General features: G+C 41.4%; 1 protein-coding gene across 2 annotated transcripts; it reads left to right on the plus strand.

The window, feature by feature from the left end:
* Positions 1 to 339: 339 nt before the first annotated feature.
* LOC100194697 (V-set domain-containing T-cell activation inhibitor 1) lies at positions 340 to 18,608 on the plus strand. Of its 2 annotated transcripts, XM_014129267.2 has the most exons (6): positions 340 to 681; positions 9,437 to 9,545; positions 9,672 to 9,980; positions 16,669 to 16,944; positions 17,055 to 17,387; positions 17,466 to 18,608. In XM_014129267.2, exons 1-6 carry the CDS (start codon positions 679 to 681, stop codon positions 17,555 to 17,557), a joined length of 1,122 nt encoding a protein of 373 aa, XP_013984742.1. In that variant the 5' UTR covers positions 340 to 678; the 3' UTR covers positions 17,558 to 18,608. The 2 variants fall into 2 exon arrangements, with proteins under 2 accessions (XP_013984742.1, XP_013984744.1); XM_014129269.2 differs by lacking the exon at positions 9,672 to 9,980.
* The last annotated feature ends 2,074 nt before the right edge of the window (positions 18,609 to 20,682 follow it).

The raw sequence follows: 20,682 nt of genomic DNA on the forward strand, positions 1-20,682 counted from the left end.
CGCTCAGCCCAGTCAAAACTGTTCGCTGCTCTGGCACCCCAATGGTGGAACATGCTCCCTCACGACGCCAGGACAGCGGAGTCAATCAGTCATTTAGCAGACGCTCTTATCCAGAGCGACTTACAAATTGGTGCATTCACCTTATAATATCCAGTGGAACAACCACTTTACAATAGTGCATCTAAATCTTTTAAGGGGGGGGTTAGAAGGATTACTTTATCCTATCCCAGGTGTTCCTTGAAGAGGTGGGGTTTCAGGTGTCTCCGGAAGGTGGTGATTGACTCCGCTGTCCTGGCGTCGTGAGGGAGCTTGTTCCACCATTGGGGTGCCAGAGCAGCGAACAGTTTTGACTGGGCTGAGCGGGAACTGTGCTTCCTCAGAGGTAGGGAGGCGAGCAGGCCAGAGGTGGATGAACGGAATGGAGCACATCTGTGTTCTAGACAATTTAATAACTGTACAGTCTTCATAATTTACATTAAAGTTGTGAATACAGTGTACATTGTAGCAGTTGTAGTTGTCAACTCTGAACTGCCTTATACCGTTCTAAGGTATCAAATTACAGTACTGAGCCAGAAATAGACACTGCCTAAGGTATCTAATGACAGTACTGTAACAGAAATAGACACTGCTGTGCTCTATGTAATGGAGTGACATTTTCGTCCTGAATGTGACACTGCTATGGTAGGTTTTGTGTGAAATTTAACGTGTGATGGAACTATATTTTGGATAATACTGGTTATGCTGCACCTTTGAGTTGACCTGCACTTAATTTTTGTTGTGAAAGGATACACAAGCATGAACACGTACGTCTTCAAATGGCATGGATTGGCTGACATTTGCTTTATACTGTAAAAGTTTTATAGGCCTAGAAAGTGTTCTCCCTCATTCAACGGTCTCTACAAAACCACATCCATACAGTACCTTCAGAAAGTATTCACACCCCTTGACTTGACTTTTTCCACATTTTGTTGTGTTACAGCCTGAATTTAAAATGGATAAAATTCAGATTTTTTGTTACTGGCCTACACACACACACACACAATACCCCATAATGTCAAAGTGGAATTATGTTTTTTGAAATGTTTACTAATTCATTTAAATGAAAAAGTGTAATGTCTTGAGTCAATAAGTATTCAACCCCTTTGTTATGGCAAGCCTAAATAAGCACAGAAATAGAAATGTGCTAAACAAGTCACATAATAAGTTGCATGTACTCACTCTGTGTTCAATAAGCATTATACAACGGGTTAAAACCGCATTCCAACCTGTGTCTATTCCACATGTTAGCACCAGTTAAATCTATGACATTGAAATGCTTATTTACTCTGTTCCATCTGACTGCGCAATCCACTGTCTCATCAGCTCAGCCAGGCAATTTATGTACTAGGTCTACACTGTAAAAAGCATCTAGACATTATTTCCCATTTCATTTAGACTAACATGTGGTTTTCAACAGCAGAGATTTGTAATAACCTTGCTGTTTGTACGTCCTACATTTGCAACATTGTTTCAATATTGAAATTCGAGGTGAATAAACTATAAAAGGAAAATAAATGGCTAGAGTTTACACTTCTTAAACTACACTGCTCAAAAAAATAAAGGGAACACTTAAACAACACAATGTAACTCCAAGTCAAATCACACTTATGTGAAATCAAACTGTCCACTTAGGAAGCAACACTGATTGACAATAAATTTCACATGCTGTTGTGCAAATGGAATAGACAAGTGAAAATTATAGGCAATTAGCAAGACACCTCCAATAAAGGAGTGGTCCTGAAGGTGGGGACCATAGACCACTTCTCAGTTCCAATGCTTCCTGGCTGATGTTTTGGTCACTTTTGAATGCTGGCGGTGCTTTCACTCTAGTGGTAGCATGAGACGGAGTCTACAACCCACACAAGTGGCTCAGGTAGTGCAGCTCATCCAGGATGGAACATCAATGCGAGCTGTGGCAAGAAGGTTTGCTGTGTCTGTCAGCGTAGTGTCCAGAGCATGGAGGCGCTACCAGGAGACAGGCCAGTACATCAGGAGACGTGGAGGAGGCCGTAGGAGGGCAACAACCCAGCAGCAGGAACGCTACCTCCGCCTTTGTGCAAGGAGGAGCAGGAGAAGCACTGCCAGAGCCCTGCAAAATGACCTCCAGCAGGCCACAAATGTGCATGTGTCTGCTCAAACGGTCAGAAACAGACTCCATGAGGGTGGTATGAGGGCCCGACGTCCACAGGTGGGGGTTGTGCTTACAGCCCAACACCGTGCAGGACGTTTGGCATTTGACAGAGAACACCAAGATTGGCAAATTCACCACTGGCGCCCTGTGCTCTTCACAGATGAAAGCAGGTTCACACTGAGCACGTGACAGAGTCTGGAGACGCCATGGAGAACGTTCTGCTGCCTGCAACATCCTCCAGCATGACCGGTTTGGCGGTGGGTCAGTCATGTTGTGGGGTGGCATTTCTTTGGGGGGCCGCACAGCCCTCCATGTGCTCGCCAGAGGTAGCCTGACTGCCATTAGGTACCGAGATGAGCTCCTCAGACCCCTTGTGAGACCATATGCTGGTGCGGTTGGCCCTGGGTTCCTCCTAATGCAAGACAATGCTAGACCTCATGTGGCTGGAGTGTGTCAGCAGTTCCTGCAAGAGGAAGGCATTGATGCTACGGACTGGCCCGCCCGTTCCCCAGACCTGAATCCAATTGAGCACATCTGGGACATCATGTCTCGCTCCATCCACAGACTGTCCAGGAGTTGGCGGATGCTTTAGTCCAGGTCTGGGAGGAGATCCCTCAGGAGACCATCCGCCACCTCATCAGGAGCATGCCCAGGTGATGTAGGGAGGTCATACAGGCACGTGGAGGCCACACACACTACTGAGCCTCATTTTGACTTGTTTTAAGGACATCACATCAAAGTTGGATCAGCCTGTAGTGTGGTTTTCCACTTTAATTTGGAGTGTGACTCCAAATCCAGACCTCCATGGGTTGATAAATTGGATTTCCATTGATTATTTTTGTGTGATTTTGTTGTCAGCACATTCAACTATGTAAAGAAAAAAGTATTTAAGAAGATTATTTCTTTCATTCAGATCTAGGATGTGTTGTTTAAGTGTTCCCTTTATTTTTTTGAGCAGTATAGTTCATGAAATGTTGTTTTTAGGAAAGGGGTGTTTATGGAAGATTATGGAATAAGGTTTCACACAAGTGTGTTAAAATCCATTTAATCAGTTTTATTTAAAAATTCTTTAAGTAATACTTAAAAGCTATGTCTAGTTGTCTTATTTTAATTATTTAAACAAAATATGGGGGGGAAATGGTGTTGCACATGTCACCATTCATGTCCGCCCTATGAGGAGATTTGATGTAAAGTCCCTCTTTTTAACTCACCTGCACATTCATTTTCTTTGTTCATTCTTCGTTGTTCCTTTTCTATACAATCCATTATGTACAATTGCACTAAATATTATTTGAATAATGCAAGATTTTATATCCCAGCAGTCTTTAAAATGACATTCAGGAGCAAAAGGTATTCAATAGTTGTTTTTAATGCATACAAAAAAATTGTCATTAGAATATAATATTGGAATATAACTAATAACATTAAATAACATTGGAATATAACATTTAATAACAATATCTTTTATCTCTGTGTAATATTGATGTGGCAACTTTCTTACGCTCTGTCATTGTGCAATTCAAATTTATACATAGGTCACAAATAAAGCTATTCCCAGTAAAATTGGAGCACAACTCATGAGCCCACCTCCTGCACAGCTCACACCTAATCCAGCCCCCACCTGTGACTGAAAACGGGGAGATGCCAACTGAAAAGTTCTCTTAAAAACGTAGCTAGCCATCTAGCTATAAGACATCACATGCTGTGTCAAATAGCTAAAAGGTTATAAAGTAATCAGTCAGCAGTGGAAACATTTACAACCGCAATTAAGTTACTTTCTCAAAAATGTATGACATAGGAAATGTTTTGTTGAGTAAGAGCAGTGGCAACCAGATAAAAGTGTTGGGAAAATAAATAATTGTGACATCTTGTGGTCTTAATGTGAATTACAGGGGGCTAGCTGCCTGGTGGCTAGCTGCCCTAAATGGCGTTGTTCGCAGTAGAGATTGACATGGGAGCAGCAGTACTGCATAAGTCAGTCTATTTTTATTTCACTCTACACCTCAGATGGTATGAGTTTCGTTAAATACGCAAACAATTGGCCTTAACGGCAATGTTGTTGGGACTGGGAGAAGGGCAGCTATGCCGCTTGTCCCACTCTCCGTTTGTGGCCTATTTGATTAAACCTTAGCATTGCCGTGTACTCGGTTCTTTCGTTGTCAACGACAACTCCATCAAATTCTATTTTTTTCCTTGACTCTAATGTTAATGTTAATGATGGGTCGGTCCTTGGCTTCTACAAGACGTTGCAATTCCTCTATTGAAGACGTCATCATTTAGTCTACTGACGTGGGTTGGCATCAGGTAGCCTAGTAACTGGCTACAACTGGAGCGAGGCGTGAGAGTGGAAAATTACAATTTCTTTTTATTAAGTAAACTATATTAGGCCTAGCCTACATAGTTTTTTTGTTTGTTAATGAAATGCCCAACACATTACATATTTCCACCCCAAAAACTAAGTTTAGAACTGTTCCTGTACGGCCCGTTCCTGCGGATTGTTGATCCTGTCTCAAAGTTGACTCTAGGGTTGCCGTCCAAACACTTTAAAAAAAACACACCCTCGTTCACTTACCCTCGCCTTATGCCCTTGGGGAATCCCCGTCGCCATCTTGGCGGGTGGTCCAAATGATTAGCCAAGCAAGGGAAGTTTGCAACGCTCTCAGCCCTCGTTTTTAGTCGGCTTTGCGAGTGTATAATTATGTTCACTCAGGGCCCTGAAACTCCACATAATTACATTTGCGACGATTGTACATCTCCTAAGAAAAGTCCTCCAAAACTTAAAAACAACATCAATGGAGAAGTCAACATACACGTGTAGGTAAAAACGAATGCAAATAAGTTACAAATTGTGCTACTAAAGCACATGACGGTACAAACACGTCTCGTAAAAAGTAAATATGTTTTTGTTTGCTTATCTTTTGGAAATAAAACATTTTCCTTCTTCAGTTAGTTCCAGCTAGGCAGGCTAAAGTTAGTTTGCTAGCTATCATACAGTAGGCGTATATTAATAATGATATATTTAATATAAGTAGACATGCAATCATAATTGACTGTAGCGCATATAAAGCACCCACAAGTTACCGGTGGCTAAAAACACAATCATCGCGGGATGAACGAGTGACGAATTTCCAGCAAAGTGTGGTCCATTTAAAAATCATTCCTTCCTCCCTTGCCCTGCAAGTGTATATTTGACACAAGTTATACGTCATCAGAAGTGTCCACTTAATTTTGAGGCTGAGGGGGTCTTTTAAGTGTTTGGACCGCAAGCCTAGAACTTCACTCCCATTCCTGCCAGAATCCTGTTGGAGTCCTGTTCCAGTGTCAACCCATTTACCTGTGACTGTATTCGTGATACAGCACTGCCTTATTGCTTTTATAAAACTGTTCCCAACATATTACAAATTCATACAATTTCATTCTTCCACCAGAATATATAATCCAGACAAAATCTAGTTAGTTATTTTGGTCATGTTGCTACAGACATGACCCAGTCATTCATTATTATTCATAGTTGTTATGCAAAATGACATGTCTTCTGTTTTAAACAAAATGGTTGCTATGCAGGCTGGATAAGTTATTCTCACTTGCTAGCTAGCAAGTCAACTTCAGCTAACTCAGTTATGTCAAACATTGAACCTGGAATGGCAGTACACTAGCTGCATTTTGTTTGATATTTTTTCTATTGGCATTTACTTGCATGTGCCCATGGTAATGACGTTGATGCCAGAGGAGGCTGGTGGGAGGAGCTATATGAGGGTGGGCTCGTTGTAATGGCTGGAATTGTCACGCCCTGACCGTAGAGATCCTTATTATTCTCTATGTTTGGTTAGGTCAGGGTGTGACTCGGGTAGGGAAGTCTATGTTTTTTGTTTCTTTGTTTTTGGGCCAGTGTGGTTCCCAATCAGATGCAGCTGTCTATCGTTGTCTCTGATTGGGAATCATACTTAGGCAGCCTGTTTTCCACCTGTGTTTGTGGGAGATTGTTTTCTGTTTAGCATTCTGAGCCTGACGGAACGGTTCGCTTTCGTTTTGTTTCTTTTGGTTATTCTTGTTTGAGTGTTTCTTGAAATAAATTATCATGAACACTTACCACGCTGTGCTTTGGTCCACTTCTCCTTCGAATGACGAGCGTTACAGGAATGGAATGAATGGAACAGTATCAAACACATCAACATATGGAAACCACAAGTTTGACTCCATTCCATTGATTATATTCCAGCCAATACAATGAGCTCGTCCTCCTATAGCTCCTCCCACCAGACTCCACTGGTTGATGTGTGATTTCAACTGGCTCAGAAAAAGTTGTCTTGACACTGCTCACTTTACTTATGATACTACAGAGATCAAAATTCAAAAGTGAAACATTGTTTCCGAGGTCAGACAGTGAGGCTTATATTAACCCCCGCTGTACCAAACGAAATGCTAGGCTTATATAAACCCCCGCTGTACCAAACTAAATGCCAGGATTATATTAACCCCCGCTGTACCAAACGAAATGCTAGGCTTATATTAACCCCTGCTGTACCAAACTAAATGCGAGGCTTAGTGTGTCAGAGTGAGCAATGAGCTGTCGTCCACTCTTAGCTATGATGTGGGCGTGCCCCAAGGGTCAATACTGGGGCCCCTCCTGTTCAGCCTGTACATTAATGATCTGCCTTCTGTCTGTACTGGGTCTGAAGTTCAAATGTATGCAGATGATACAGTGATATATGTGCATGCAAACAACAAGCTGCACAAGAACTCACTACTGTAATGGTCCAGGTTACAAAGTGGCTCAGTGACTCGTGTTTGCATCTCAATGTGAAAAAACTGTTTGCATGTTCTTCACAAAGAGGGCAACAGATGCTACTGAGCCAGATGTCTATGTGTCAGGGGAGAAGCTCCAGGTGGTATCTGATTTGAAGTACCTTGGCAACATACTTGATTCCAACCTCTCTTTTAAAAAGCATGTGAAAAAGGCAATTCAAATAAACAAATTCAACCTAGCTAATTTCCGATTTATACGAAATTGTTTGACTACAGAGGTAGCAAAGCTGTACTTCAAATCTATGATACCCCCCCACTTAACATACTACTTGACTAGTTGGGCCCAAGCTTGCTGTACAACATTAAAACCTATTCAGTCTGTCTACAAACAGGCTCTCAAAGTGCTTGATAGGAAGCCCAATAGCCATCATCACTGTTATATCCTCAGAAAGCATGAGCTCCTGAGTTGGGAAAATCTTGTGCAATACACCAACGCATGTCTTGTATTCAATATCCTAAATGGCCTGGCTCCCCCTCCACTCAGTATTTTTGTTAAACAGAAAACCCAAACATATGGCAGCAGATCCACAAGGTCCGCCATGAGAGGTGACTGTATAGTTCCCTTAAGGAAAAGCACCTTTAGTAAATCTGCTTTCTCTGTGAGAGCTTCCCATGTCTGGAATACACTGCCTTCAGACACACATAACTGTACCACCTATCACACTTTCACAAAATGCATGAAGACATGGCTAAAGGTCAATCAGATTTGTGAACATAATCCCTAGCTGTGTATTGCCGCTTTCCATGTTGTCTGTTGTCTGTAGCTTGTGAGGTGTGGAAACACTTTGTTGCTTTTATGGATTTTGTCTTGTTGCTTTTTGTTCTATGTTGCTCTGTCTGTATGCTACGTTTTGCTTGTCCTATGTGCTCTACGTGTGCTCACTGCTCAATGATTGTCTATATTGTAATTGTTTTTAATAACCTGCCCAGGGACTGCGGTTGAAAATTAGCCGGCTGGCTAAAACCGGCACTTTTACTGAAACGTTGATTAATGTGCACTGTCCCTGTAAAAAATTAAATAAACTCAAACTCAAATTTTAACCCCCGCTGTACCAAACTAAATGCTAGGCTTATATTAACCCCCGCTGTACCAAACTAAATGCTAGGCTTATATTAACCCCAGCTGTACCAAACTAAATGCTAGGCTGGAAGCAAGGGGAAATAATGTGCGAGTTAAGATAAATACAAGAGATGATTCGAACAGCAACATGAACATGATATTCTTATGGAGGCACAGTGAACATTTTCAGATGGTACTGTTAGAAGGCGTAGGTGTGTCTGTGACGGCCAATACAACACAGCTTGGAACGCTGCTCGTCCAATCAGCATCCACTTTGAAAGGTGTATCAATACACCCAGTCACTACAGGTGTCCTTCCTAACTCCGATGCCGGAGAGGAAGGAAACTGCACAGGGATTTCACCATGCGGCCAATGGTGACTTTAAAACAGTTACAGAGTTCAAAAACATTTCAGTTACTCCACAATACTAACCTACTTCACAGAGTGAAAAGAAGCAGCCTGTACAGAATAAAAATATTCCAAAACATGCATCCTGTTTGCAACAAGGCACTAAAGTAATACTGCAAAAAATGTGGTGAAGCAATAACATTTTTGTCCTGAATACAAGTGTTATGTTTGGGGCAAATCCAATACAACACATTACTGAGTACCACTCTCCATATTTTCAAGCATAGTAATGGCTTCATGTAAAGGACTGGAAAGTTTTCAAGATAAAAAAGAAATGTTTTGGAGTTAAGGACAGGCAAAATCCTAGATGAAAACCTGGTTCAGTCTGCTTTCCACCAGACACTAGTAGATGAACTCACCTTTCAGCAGGACAATAACCTAAAACACAAAGCCAAATCTACACTGGAGTTGCTTACCAAGAAGACAGTGAATGTTCCTGAGTGACCGAGTTACAGTTTTGACTTAAATCTGCTTGAAAATCAGTGGCAAGACCTGAAAATGGTTATCTAGCAATGATCAACAACCAATTTGGCAGAGCTTGAAGAATACAAAAAATAATAATGGGCAAATGTTGCACAATCCAGGTGTGGAAAGCTTTTAGAGGCTTACCCAGTAAGACTGACAGCTGTAATCGCTGCCAAAGGTGATTCTAACATGAATTGACTCAGAAGGTTTAATACTTATCTAATCAATATATATTAGTATTTATTTTTTTATGAATGTTTTACAAATGTTAGAATTTTTCTTCCACTCTAACATTATAGTATATTGTGTAGATCGTTGACAAAGAAATTACAATTAAATACATTTTAATCCCACTTTGTAACACAAGAAAATGTAGAAAAAGTAAAGGGGTGTGAATACATTCTAAAGGCACCGTATCTTCAACTACATCACTATCTTAAATGTTGCAAGCATAGCATGAGAAGATCATAATATATTTTGAGATTTTGAAAATGTTGTACACTAATATTTTCCCCTTCTACTCTTAGATGTGTGAGTGGATGAATACTTGTAAAGGAAACAAGGGAATAACAGGGTCAATTACATTTCTACTCATCTTGTTATTTACCCTGCAACTGGCTGAAAATGTAACTTCGGGTAAGAATACTAGATATATTCATTATCAGAAATGTTTGATTGTAATAAAATAACATTAACCTCTGGAATCCAAACAGCTATTAAAGAATATCTAGGCATTTTTATTTTTCATGTCTTCCCTCCCAGTCTCTCTGGTGAAATGTCTCTACTCTGAGGACTGTGTGCTGACATGCAGCTTCAAACCAAATGAAGACGAGGTGGTTCACTGGTATAAACAACAAATATGCGTCCATAGCTACTACTATCAAAGTGACCAGTTACAACTGCAGAATGGACATTTCAGTGGAAGGACCTCTTTGTTCAAAGACCAGCTTGTTCATGGAAATGCATCGCTCCTACTAAAGAGGGTAGATGTTTCAGATGAGGGCCTATATAAGTGTTACACCAGCACCGTGATGGGTAACAAGGAAACCTTTGTGGATGTTAAGGTGGAAGGTTAGTTCCTGCTGTTGCTGTGTGAAAGTATTGGGACAGTGACACATTTGTTGTTGTTTTGGCTCTGTACTCCAGCACTTTGGATTTGAAATGATACAATGACTATGAAGTTAAAATGCAGACTGTCAGCTTTAATTTTAGGGTATTTTCATCCATATCGGGTGAACCGTTTAGAAATTATAGCACTTTTTGTACATAGACCCCACATTGTAGGTGACCAAAAGTATTGGGACAAAGTCACTTATATGTGTATTAAAGTAGTCAAAAGTGAAGTATTTGGTCCCATATTCATAGCACACAATGACTAAATCAAGCTTGTGACTCTATAAATTGGTTGGATGAATTTTCAGTTTGTTTTGGTTGTGTTTCAGTGCCCAATAGAAATAAGTGGTAAATAATGTATTGTGTCATTTTGGAGTCACTTTTATTGTAAATAAGAATATAATGTTTTTTAACACTTCTATATTAATGTGGATGCTACCATGACTACGGATAATCCTGCATTAATTGTGAATAATGATGAGTTAGAAAGTTACAGACGCACAAGTATCATACAGCCCCCCCCCCCCCCCAAAAAAATGCTAACTTCCACCGTTATTGTAAAGGTGAGAGGTTATAATTTCTTGGGAGTATGATCTTTGTGTGTCTGTAACTTTCTTCCTCATCATTATTCACGATTCATTCAGGGTGATCTGTAATCATGGTAGCATCCACAAGTGTTTAGAAGCAAATGTAGAAAAAGTAAAGGGGTGTTCTTATTTACAATAAAAGTGACTCCAAAATGACACAATACATTATTTACCATTCATTTCAATGGGGCACAACATATATATACATTTTTTTGTCTTTTATTTTTAACCTTTATTTAACTAGGAAAGTCAGTTAAGAACAAATTCATATTTACAATGACGGCCTCCCAAAAGGCAAAAAGCCACCTGCGGGGACGGGGGCTGGGATTTAAAAAATAAGAAGAATAAATAAATAAATAAATAAATAAATATATATATATATATATGACAAAACACACATCACGACAAGAGAGACAACACAACACTACATAAAGAGAGACCTAAGAAAATAACATAACAAGGCAGCAACACATGACAACACAGCATGGTAGCAACACAACATGACAACAACATGGTAGCAACACAACATGGTAGCAGCACAACATGGTACAAACATTATTGGGCACAGACAACAGCACAAAGGGCAAGAAGGTAGAGACATCACACGAAGCAGCCACAAGTGTCAGTAAGAGTGTCCATGATTGAGTCTTTGAATGAAGAGATTGAGAAAACACTGTCCAGTTTGAGTGTTTGTTGTAGCATGTTCCAGACGCTAGCTGCAGCGACCTGAAAAGAGGAGCAACCCAGGGATGTGTGTGCTTTGGGGACCTTTAACAGAATGTGGCTGGCAGAACAGGTGTTGTATGTGGAGAATGAGGGCTGCTGTAGATATCTCAGATAGGGGGAGTGAGGCCTAAGTGGGTTTTATAAATAAGCATCAAACAGTGGGTCTTGTGACGGGTATACAGAGATGACCAGTTTACAGAGGAGTATAGAGTGCAGTGATGTGTCCTATAAGGAGCATTGGTGGAAAATCTGATGGCCGAATGGTAAAGAACATCTAGCCACTCGAGAACACCCTTACCTGCCGATCTATAAATTATGTCTCCGTAATCTAGCGTGGGTAGGATGGTCATCTGAATCAGGGTTAGTTTGGCAGCTGGGGTGAAAGAGGAGCGATTACGATAGAGGAAGCCAAGTCTAGATTTAACTTTAGCCTGCAGCTTTGATATGTGCTGAGAGAAGGACAGTGTACCATCTAGCAATACTCCCAAGTACTTGTATGAGGTGACTACCTCAAGCTCGAAACCCTCAGAGGCAGTAATCACACCTGTTGGGAGAGGGGCATTCTTCTTACCAAACCACATGACCCTTGTTTTGTAGGTGTTCAGAACAAGGTTAAGGGTATAGGAAGCTTGTTGGACACTAAGAAAGCTTTGTTGTAGAGCATATAACACAAAATCCAGGGAGGGGCCAGCTGAGTATAAGACCGTATCATCTGCATATAAATGGATGAGAGAGCTTCCTACTGCCTGAGCTATGTTGTTGATGTAAATTGAGAAGAGCATGGGGCCTAGGATTGAGCCTTGGGGTACTCCCTTGGTGGCAGGCAGTGGCTGAGACAGCAGATTTTCTGGCTTTATACACTGCACTCTTTGAGAGAGGTAGATAGCAAACTAGGCCAAAGACCCCTCAGAGACACCAATACTCATTAGCCGGCCCACAAGAATGAAATGGTCTACCGAATCAAAAGCTTTGGCCAAGTCAATAAAAATAGCAGCACAACATTGCTTAGAATCAAGGGCAATGGCGAAATCATTGAGGACCTTTAAGGTTGCAGTGACATATCTATAACCTGAGCGGATACCAGATTGCATACCAGAGAGAATACTATAGACATCAAGAAAGCCAGTCAGTTGATTATTGACAAGTTTTTCCAAAACTTTTGATAAGCATGGTAAAATAGAAATTGGCCTATAACAGTTAGGATCAGCTTGATCTCCCCCTTTAAATAAAGGACAAACCGAGGCTGCCTTCCAAGCAATGGTAACCTCCCCAGAGAGGAGAGACAGGTTAAAGAGGTCGGAGATAGGCTTGGCGATGATAGGGGAAGCAACCTTAAAGAAGAAAGTGTCTAAACCATCTGAGCCAGATGTTTGTTTTTTTGGGGTCAAGTTTCAGGAGCTCCTTTAACACCTCAGACTCAGTGACTGCCTGCAGGGATAAACTTTGTAGCGGGGCAGGGGAAAAAGAGGGAGAAGCATCGGGGATAGTTGCATTAGAAGGGGGGGAGATGAGGAAATGTGGACGGGCAAGGAGGCATGGCTGAGTCATATAGGAATCCTGACTTAATGAAGTGGTGATTAAAGAGCTCAGCCAGGTGCTTCTTGTCAGTAATAACCCCATCATCAACTTTAAGGGACATGGGCAGCTGTGAGGAGGAGGGTTTATTTTCCAGGTCTTTAACTGTTTTCAATACCTTCTTGGGGTTAGACCCACAGAGAATTGCTCCTTAAAGTAACTAACTTTGGCCTTCCGTACAGCCTGAGTGCACTTTTTTTTCATTTGCCTGAACAAGAGCCTGAGTATGCGTGTCCCGAGCCTTTCCCTAATGCAATTCTTGAGGTGGAGTAACTCTGCAAGATCACAGTCGAACCAGGGGCTGAACCTGTTTTTCATTTTCTTTATGGGGGTGTGTTTGTTAACAATACCACAGAAAATATAAAATAAAAAGGTCCAAGCGTCTTCGACAGAGGGGATCAAGCTGATTCTATACCATTTTACAGAGGCCACTTCACAAAGGAAGGCTTGCTCATTAAAGTTTTTTAGCAAGTGTCTATGACAAATCAGGACAGGTCGTTTCACTGAGCAGCCATTACGAACACAGGCTGTAAAACAGTGATCATTAAGGTCATTACAGAAAACACCAGACTGATACCTATCAGGATTATTTGTGAGGATAACGCCAAGAAGAGTAGCCTTTTCTGGGTGTTTGGAGTCATACCTTATGGGATTGGTAATAATCTGAGAAAGATTTAGGAAGTCCCATTGCTTTAGGACTTGGTCAGGTGGTTTAAGCATGTCCCAGTTTAGGTCACCTAGCAGGACAAATTCAGACTTAATGTAAGGGGCCAGGAGAGAGTTTAGGGCAGGTACTGTACAGGCCGGAGATCATGGAGGCCGATAGCACCCAGCAACAGTCAATAGAGAGCTATTTGAAAGTTTAATACTTAAAACAAGCAAATCAAATTGTTTGGGGACAGACTTGGTGGAGATAACCGAGCACTGAAGGTGATCCTTGGTAAAGATTGCCACTCCCCCACATTTAGAAGATCTGTCTTGCCGAAAAAAGGTTATAACAAGAAAGGTTAACATCAGTATTCAAAACACTCTTCCTGAACCATGTCTGAGTAATGACCAACACATCTGGATTGGAGTTGTGAACCCACACTTTCAATTGATCCATTTTAGGTAATAAGCTTCAAGTGTTAACGTACAGAAAACCCAGGCTTTCACATGAGCAGAAATCAGTGAAGCAGATATCAGAATGTCAGAAAATAATCTGAAACAATCAAACAAACAGAAAATGCACCTAACAAATGTGTAGAGTCAGAAGCTTTATGTCGTCATTGCGTGCTATGAATATGGAACCAAATACTTAACTTTTGACTACTTTAATACGTTAAGTACACTAAAATGGGGACTATGTACAAAAAGTGCTGTAATTTCTAAACGTTGCGTCTGATATGGATGAAGATACCCTCAAATTAAAGCCGACAGTCTGCACTTTAACCTCATAGTCATTGTATCATTTCAAATCCAAAATGCTGAAGTACAGAGCCAAAACAACAAAAAATGTGTCACTGTCCTATTACCTTTGGAGCTCACTAAGTGTTAATTAAGTAGTGCTTTGTCTCATCGGGCTAATTAATAGGTCCAATGCAGCCTTTTTTGTATCGATATCAGATATTTTCTGGGTAACAATTAAGTGCCTTACGGTTATTTATTTAAATTAAAATGGTCAACAAGAAACAAAAACAGCTTCTTAGCAAAGAGCAATTTCTCAAGGAAGAATTTTGCTAGTACTGTCTGGGCGTGATCTGAGTGAGGAGGGGAAAACAGAAAACTAGAGGTTATTGGCAGAGAGTTTTGGAACTCATTCTTTTGGTCTATTAAAGGAAAATCCCACCACAAAAACTATCTTTCATTAGTCCATTGTTGATATAGTCCCATTTTGTTTGCATGTCAACAAGCAAATTTCAAGATGCCTAACTTTCAAAGTACAGAAATGCAGCCAGTATGGTGCATGTTGCACCAAATTGTTAATTACATTGTTTCTTATTCAGGAGTGGTGTTTAAAAAAAAAAGTGGAAAACCCCTAAATTATCACATGATGAAAATCATGAAATCACAACCAATAACACTTTCACGTGTGTGTGCGTGTGTGTGTGTGTGTGTGTGTGTATTTCTCTACTTTTGAAAGTTAACTAGTCAGAACTAGGAAACAATGACATTTCAGACTTGCTGATTCGTTGAACACGGCACATGTTTAACTACAACCAGTTAGTAAGTAAGAGTTTCCAAGTTCTGACCAGCACGTGAACGTTGCATGATATATTGGATCTTGAAAACTTGATTGATGACATGCAAAACATTCACCAGGAAGGCCAAAACTCAATTCCACCAATACAGGCTGAAATGTCAGTATTTTCAAACAACTCTTATACTAAAATGTCATTATCATAATTTTGACAATTTTACAGTATTATTCCAACCTCATAGTGTGTAAATATACACTACATGACCAAAGTTATGTGGACATCTGCTCGTCGAACATCTCATTCCAAAATCATGGACATTAATATTAAGTTGGTCCCCCCTTTGCTGTATGACAGCTTCCACTCTTCTGGAAAGGCTAGATATTGGAACATTGCTGCGGAGACTTGCTTACATTCAGCCACAAGAGCATTAGTGAGGTCGGGCACTGATGTTAGGCTTTTAGGCCTGGCTTGCAGTCGGCGTTCCAATTCATCCCAAAGGTGTTCGATGGGGTTGAGGTCAGGGCTCTATGCAGGCCAGTCAAGTTCTTCCACACCGATCTCAACAAACCATTTCTGTATGGACCTCGCTTTGTGCACGGGGGCATTGTAATGCTGAAACATTTCAATCTGTTGCCAAAAGGAAGCACATAATCGTCTAGAACGATAAATGGAAGCACATAATCATCTAGAACGTCATTGTATGCTGTAGCGTTATCATTTCCCTTTACTGGAACTAAGGGGCCTAGCCCGAACCATGAAAAACAGCCCCAGACCATTATTCCTCCTCCACCAAACTTTACAGTTGGAACTATGCATTGGGGCAGGTAGCATGCTCCTGGCATCCGCCAAACCCAGATTGTCGGTCGAACTGCCAGATGGGGAAGCGTGATTTATCACTCCAGAGAATGCGTTTCCATTGCTCCAGAGTCCAATGGCAGCAAGCTTTACACCACTCAAGCTGACGCTTGGCATTGCGCATTGTGATCTTATGCTTGTGTGCGGCTGCTCGGCTATGGAAACCCATTTCATGAATGTCCAGAAGAACAGTTCTTGTGCTGACGTTGCTTCCAGAGGCAGTTTGGAACCCGGTAGTGTTGCAACCAAGGACAGATGATTTTAAAGCGCTACGCACTAAAGCACTCGGCGGTCCCGGTCTGTGAGCTTGTGTGGCCTACCACTTCGCGGCTGAGCCGTTGTTGCTCCCAGACATTTCCACTTCAAAATAAAAGCACTTACAGTTGACCGGGGAAGCTCTAGCAGGGTAGAAATTTGGTGAACTGACTTGTTGGAAAGGTGGCATCCTACAACGGTGCTACATTGAAAGTCACTGAGCTCTTCAGTACGGGCCATTCTACTGCCAATGTGTGTCTATGGAGATTGTATGGCGGTGTGCTCAATTTTAAATACCTGTCAGCAACGGGTGTGGCTGAAATAGCCGAATCCACTAATTTGAAGGGGCGTCCACATACTTTTGGTGATGTATTGTATACAAAACACAGGAAAATCACATTTTTTTTGTCTGCACTGGGCCTTAAACTATTGTGACAATTTATTGAACACTTCTTTCTTTTTTTGCAGCTCTCATTCAGTCAGTGAGAATGGAGATGACTGGGGAGGTGGTCTCCTGTTCATCTCAGAACATCTATCCTGCCCCTGAGGTGGCATGGTCCACAGACCCATTATCTGGCCCAGAAACACTACAGAACTCCACCGTCAAAACCCCAGACTCCAAGGGTCTGTACATAGTGGAGAGCAGAGTCAGGATCCTGGGTAATGTCTTTGACTATGCCTACTTCTGCTCTGTCATCTCTGCAGACAAGGCCCAGGTGTGGACCACCTCCATAAAGAAGACAGGTATTCAGATCTTTCACCCATTTATCATGGTCCACCATAACAATATAAAGGCCAAAAAAGTTGGACAAAACCAGCCAGTCACACTTTGGGTGAATGTGTCTCTATTTCAGAGGAATTGATTGGAGAGGCAGGGCGAGAGCTGTCCATACCCTGCATCGCTCCACAGAACCTCCAGAACTTCTCCCTCACCTGGACCTTCACCAGAACCAATGACCCCACAGTCATCCTCAGCTACGACAACAGAACCAGACGGACCTCCAACCTCTGGGAGGGCCGTGCTGGACTGGAGCAGGACCAGGTTCTGATGAGTAAAGGATCCCTCCTTCTTCACAACCCAGAGAGTGAGAAACACTCAGGAACTTACACCTGTACATTCACAGGCTTCCAGAGGAGACACATGGTCCAAAACCAGGTCAACATCACAGCCAGACGACCCACTGCAGGTAACATGTAGGAGGAACAATCAAAGATATGGAGGATGAATATCAAAAGTAAAATGACCATGATATTTCCAATTACAGGTGTAACCAACGTGATGGCTGATCACATGCTGTGGATGATTCCTGCAGTGTCAGCAATTCTGTGGCAGTCCCTGTGGAACTATATACACTGAGTATACCGAACATTAGGAACACCTTCCTTTTTCACTCAGAACAGCCTCAATTCGTCGGGGGATGGACTCTACAAGGTGTCGAAAGCATTCTACAGGGATGCTGGCCCATGTTGACTCCAATGCTTCCCACAGTTGTCAAGTTGAGTGGATGTCCTTTGGGTGACCATTCTTGATACACACGGGAAACTGTTGAACGTGAAAAACCCAGCAGCGCGGCAGTGCTTAACACAAACCGGTGAGCCTGGCACCTACTATCATACCCCGTTCAAAGATTAAAAAATCATTGTTTAACCTGTCTCCTCCCCTTCATCTACACATACTTAAGTGGATTTAACAAGTGAAGTGAATAAGGGATCATAGCTTTCACCTGGATTCAAATGTCATGGAAAGAGCAGGTGTTCTTAATGTTTTGTATACTCAGTGTATAAATTAATAATATATTTGTGGAGTGATTTCACATGGATGAATTTACACTTTGGGAGAGGGGTTAGATGCCAGCAATATTTTTTTACATGGTAAACAATGGCCAGACACACACTTACTCTCAGGCACAGTTTTATGGCACAAGTTGTATGGTTGATTAGTCTGTGAACTCAATTACTGTGGCCTGGCTTAATGGAGTAATGTGTAATGAAGCAGACAGCAGGAGCTTGGCCTGGGTGGTGTGCAGGTTAATGGAACAACTGCTTGAATAGTTGTACAAAGTGTACACCACAGGCGGCCGGTGGCACCTAAATTGGGGAGGACGGGCTGATAGTAATGGCTAGAACGGCATCAACGGAATGGTATCGAGCACATCAAAAACATGGTTTCCGTGTGTTTGATACCATTCCATTAACTCCATTCCAGCCATTATTATGAGCCATACTTCCCTCAGCAGCCTCCTGTAACCAAGTCTGCAATGACAATGAAAATAGTATATTCTGAATGAGGAGAGGGTGGAGAACAATTTATGCTTTTTTTTAATTGAAATCCTAATAAAAAAGTAAAAATATGAAACTAACTTTACCTCAGTGCCAAATCAAACCATAAAAACAACCCTCTGAGCAGAGTAAGTTCAAATGTCATTTTATTCAATATTCTGGCTTTCAATGTACATTTACACAATTTTGCACACAAATGTTTCAGGCTGTATATACCAATTAATTATGTATTGAAGCCTGATTAATCAGACTAACCTAATGACTACTCATGGTCAGGCAGGTTAAAGTTTTACTTGCTTGGTTAATATGTCCTTGTTTCATCAATGTAACAGCCACTTTGACATGGATTCACACAGACACAGCTCATTACACACACACACACACACACACACACACACACACACACACACATACTAACAGATACAGACTAAGATCTGAACACAGACCCTCTGCGATGGCACTGACACATGGATCGGCCACTGTGCTCCTGATCTTTCTGTGGACATTGTCTATGACTGACTCCAAAGGTACAGTATGGCGTGACCTCCTCTGTCTCTCTCTCTCTCTCTCTCTATATATATATATATATATAAATATATTTCAGGGAGTAACTAAGCTCTAAGGAGGTGCTGTTATTGAGGCTCTACAGTATGTGTATCTCTTGTTTTAGAGCACATTTTACTTATCCATTTGGTGATCCATAGAATGTCCTAACGGCAGCAAAGATAAGAGATATTTATTTGGGAACGACGATTCAGGTAATAGCAAGAAACTAAATGTAGTTACTTGTTCATCTAACCTTCCTGAATTTATTTATTGAACATCACCAGAGAAACAAACGATCGATAGATGGTAATATGCTGTCATGGACTTTTATTCCGCATCTGATTATACTTGTACGTAGATTCATATACATTTTGTCAAGTCTCTGCTGTGAGAAGAGACTGCATGTTAAATAACACAAGATACAGGATTTGTTTGGGTGGAAAACATCTTTGGGTATTTGCTGCTGGCCATTGATAGTTTAGAAGTTAGAACACTAAATATGCTGTAATATTCTGAAAAGGCCAGTCAATCGCATGTATTTTACTTTAATCAACATTCTGATATTCTGGTCATCTTACTGTTTGGATATGTTCTCCTCATCCATGGATGCTGAGGTATACTGTAAGTGTTCTTCGAAACCACTACTTTCTAATTTTCAAACATTTCTTTTCAGAGGCTTATGTGACTTGTTTATTCCATGAGGACTGCATGCTTCCCTGTAGCTTTAAACCTACTGGTGCCGTGGTCATCCACTGGTACAAACAGCAGATCCCTGTTCACAGCTACTATTACAACAAGGACCAGTATGGACTGCAGAATAAGCACTTCAATGGAAGGACATGCTTGTTCAACTCCCAGATCGCCCATGGCAATGCATCGCTCCTCCTGAAAAGGATAAAAGTTCAGGACAAGGGAAGATACAAGTGCTACACCAGCACCAGAAAGAGGAACCAGGAGACCTTTGTCAACCTGGGGGTGAAAGGTCAGTGAAAAATCTCCCTATTGTCTCCTAGTTTATTCCTCTTCCATGCAACATTTCTCAATGGACAGTTCACACACACCACTTTCTATTCATCAGTATGATTCCAGATTTCAAATCCTGTCCAGACATTTGTAAAGAGTTAAAACGTTGGTAGGCTTTGTTCGCCATGCCTACCCCTGTCTCACTGTCCCTATGTTAACTGTGTCCGTTTATTTGTTGTGTAACAATATCAACCTCTGTAGGAGAGCCGAAAGGAGTGTGGTTAATCTGTAGTGTTTAATATAAGCTTAGGCCTACTATTGAACATAACACAGTTTTGGAGGACCATGTTTGTTAGTGCCCTTTAATCCTGAAATATATATGTAGATATCCTTGTTAGAAATAATACTTTATTTCCCTTAATGGAGTGACGCTGAATGTAAAAAGTGGCCTAACTTACCCCACTACCCCCTACGGGCCTATCACATGACCAAGCCACAGTCCCTGTGGAAACATGGTCGTGACTGCAGGGGGGAACAAAGCAGTCTATTTTCCACTGTAACACTTGACTGGGCCCTGTCTGCAGTAGTCTACAGGGCACACCATGTTTGTTCTACATACACCTAACAAACACACAAAACACAGAAAAATCACGTTTTTTTTTACTGCACTGGGCCTTTAACACAGGCTTAACA

Source organism: Salmo salar, chromosome ssa11, assembly GCF_905237065.1.
Source record: "Salmo salar chromosome ssa11, Ssal_v3.1, whole genome shotgun sequence".
NCBI lineage: Eukaryota > Metazoa > Chordata > Actinopteri > Salmoniformes > Salmonidae > Salmo > Salmo salar.

Bases quoted from the DNA above. Each gene is read 5' to 3' on its own strand.
- LOC100194697 (XM_014129267.2), top strand. The intron at 9,981-16,668 runs GTTAGTTCCTGC...CTTTTTTTGCAG, and splicing joins TGTGGATGTTAAGGTGGAAG to CTCTCATTCAGTCAGTGAGA. The intron at 16,945-17,054 runs GTATTCAGATCT...TCTCTATTTCAG, and splicing joins CACCTCCATAAAGAAGACAG to AGGAATTGATTGGAGAGGCA.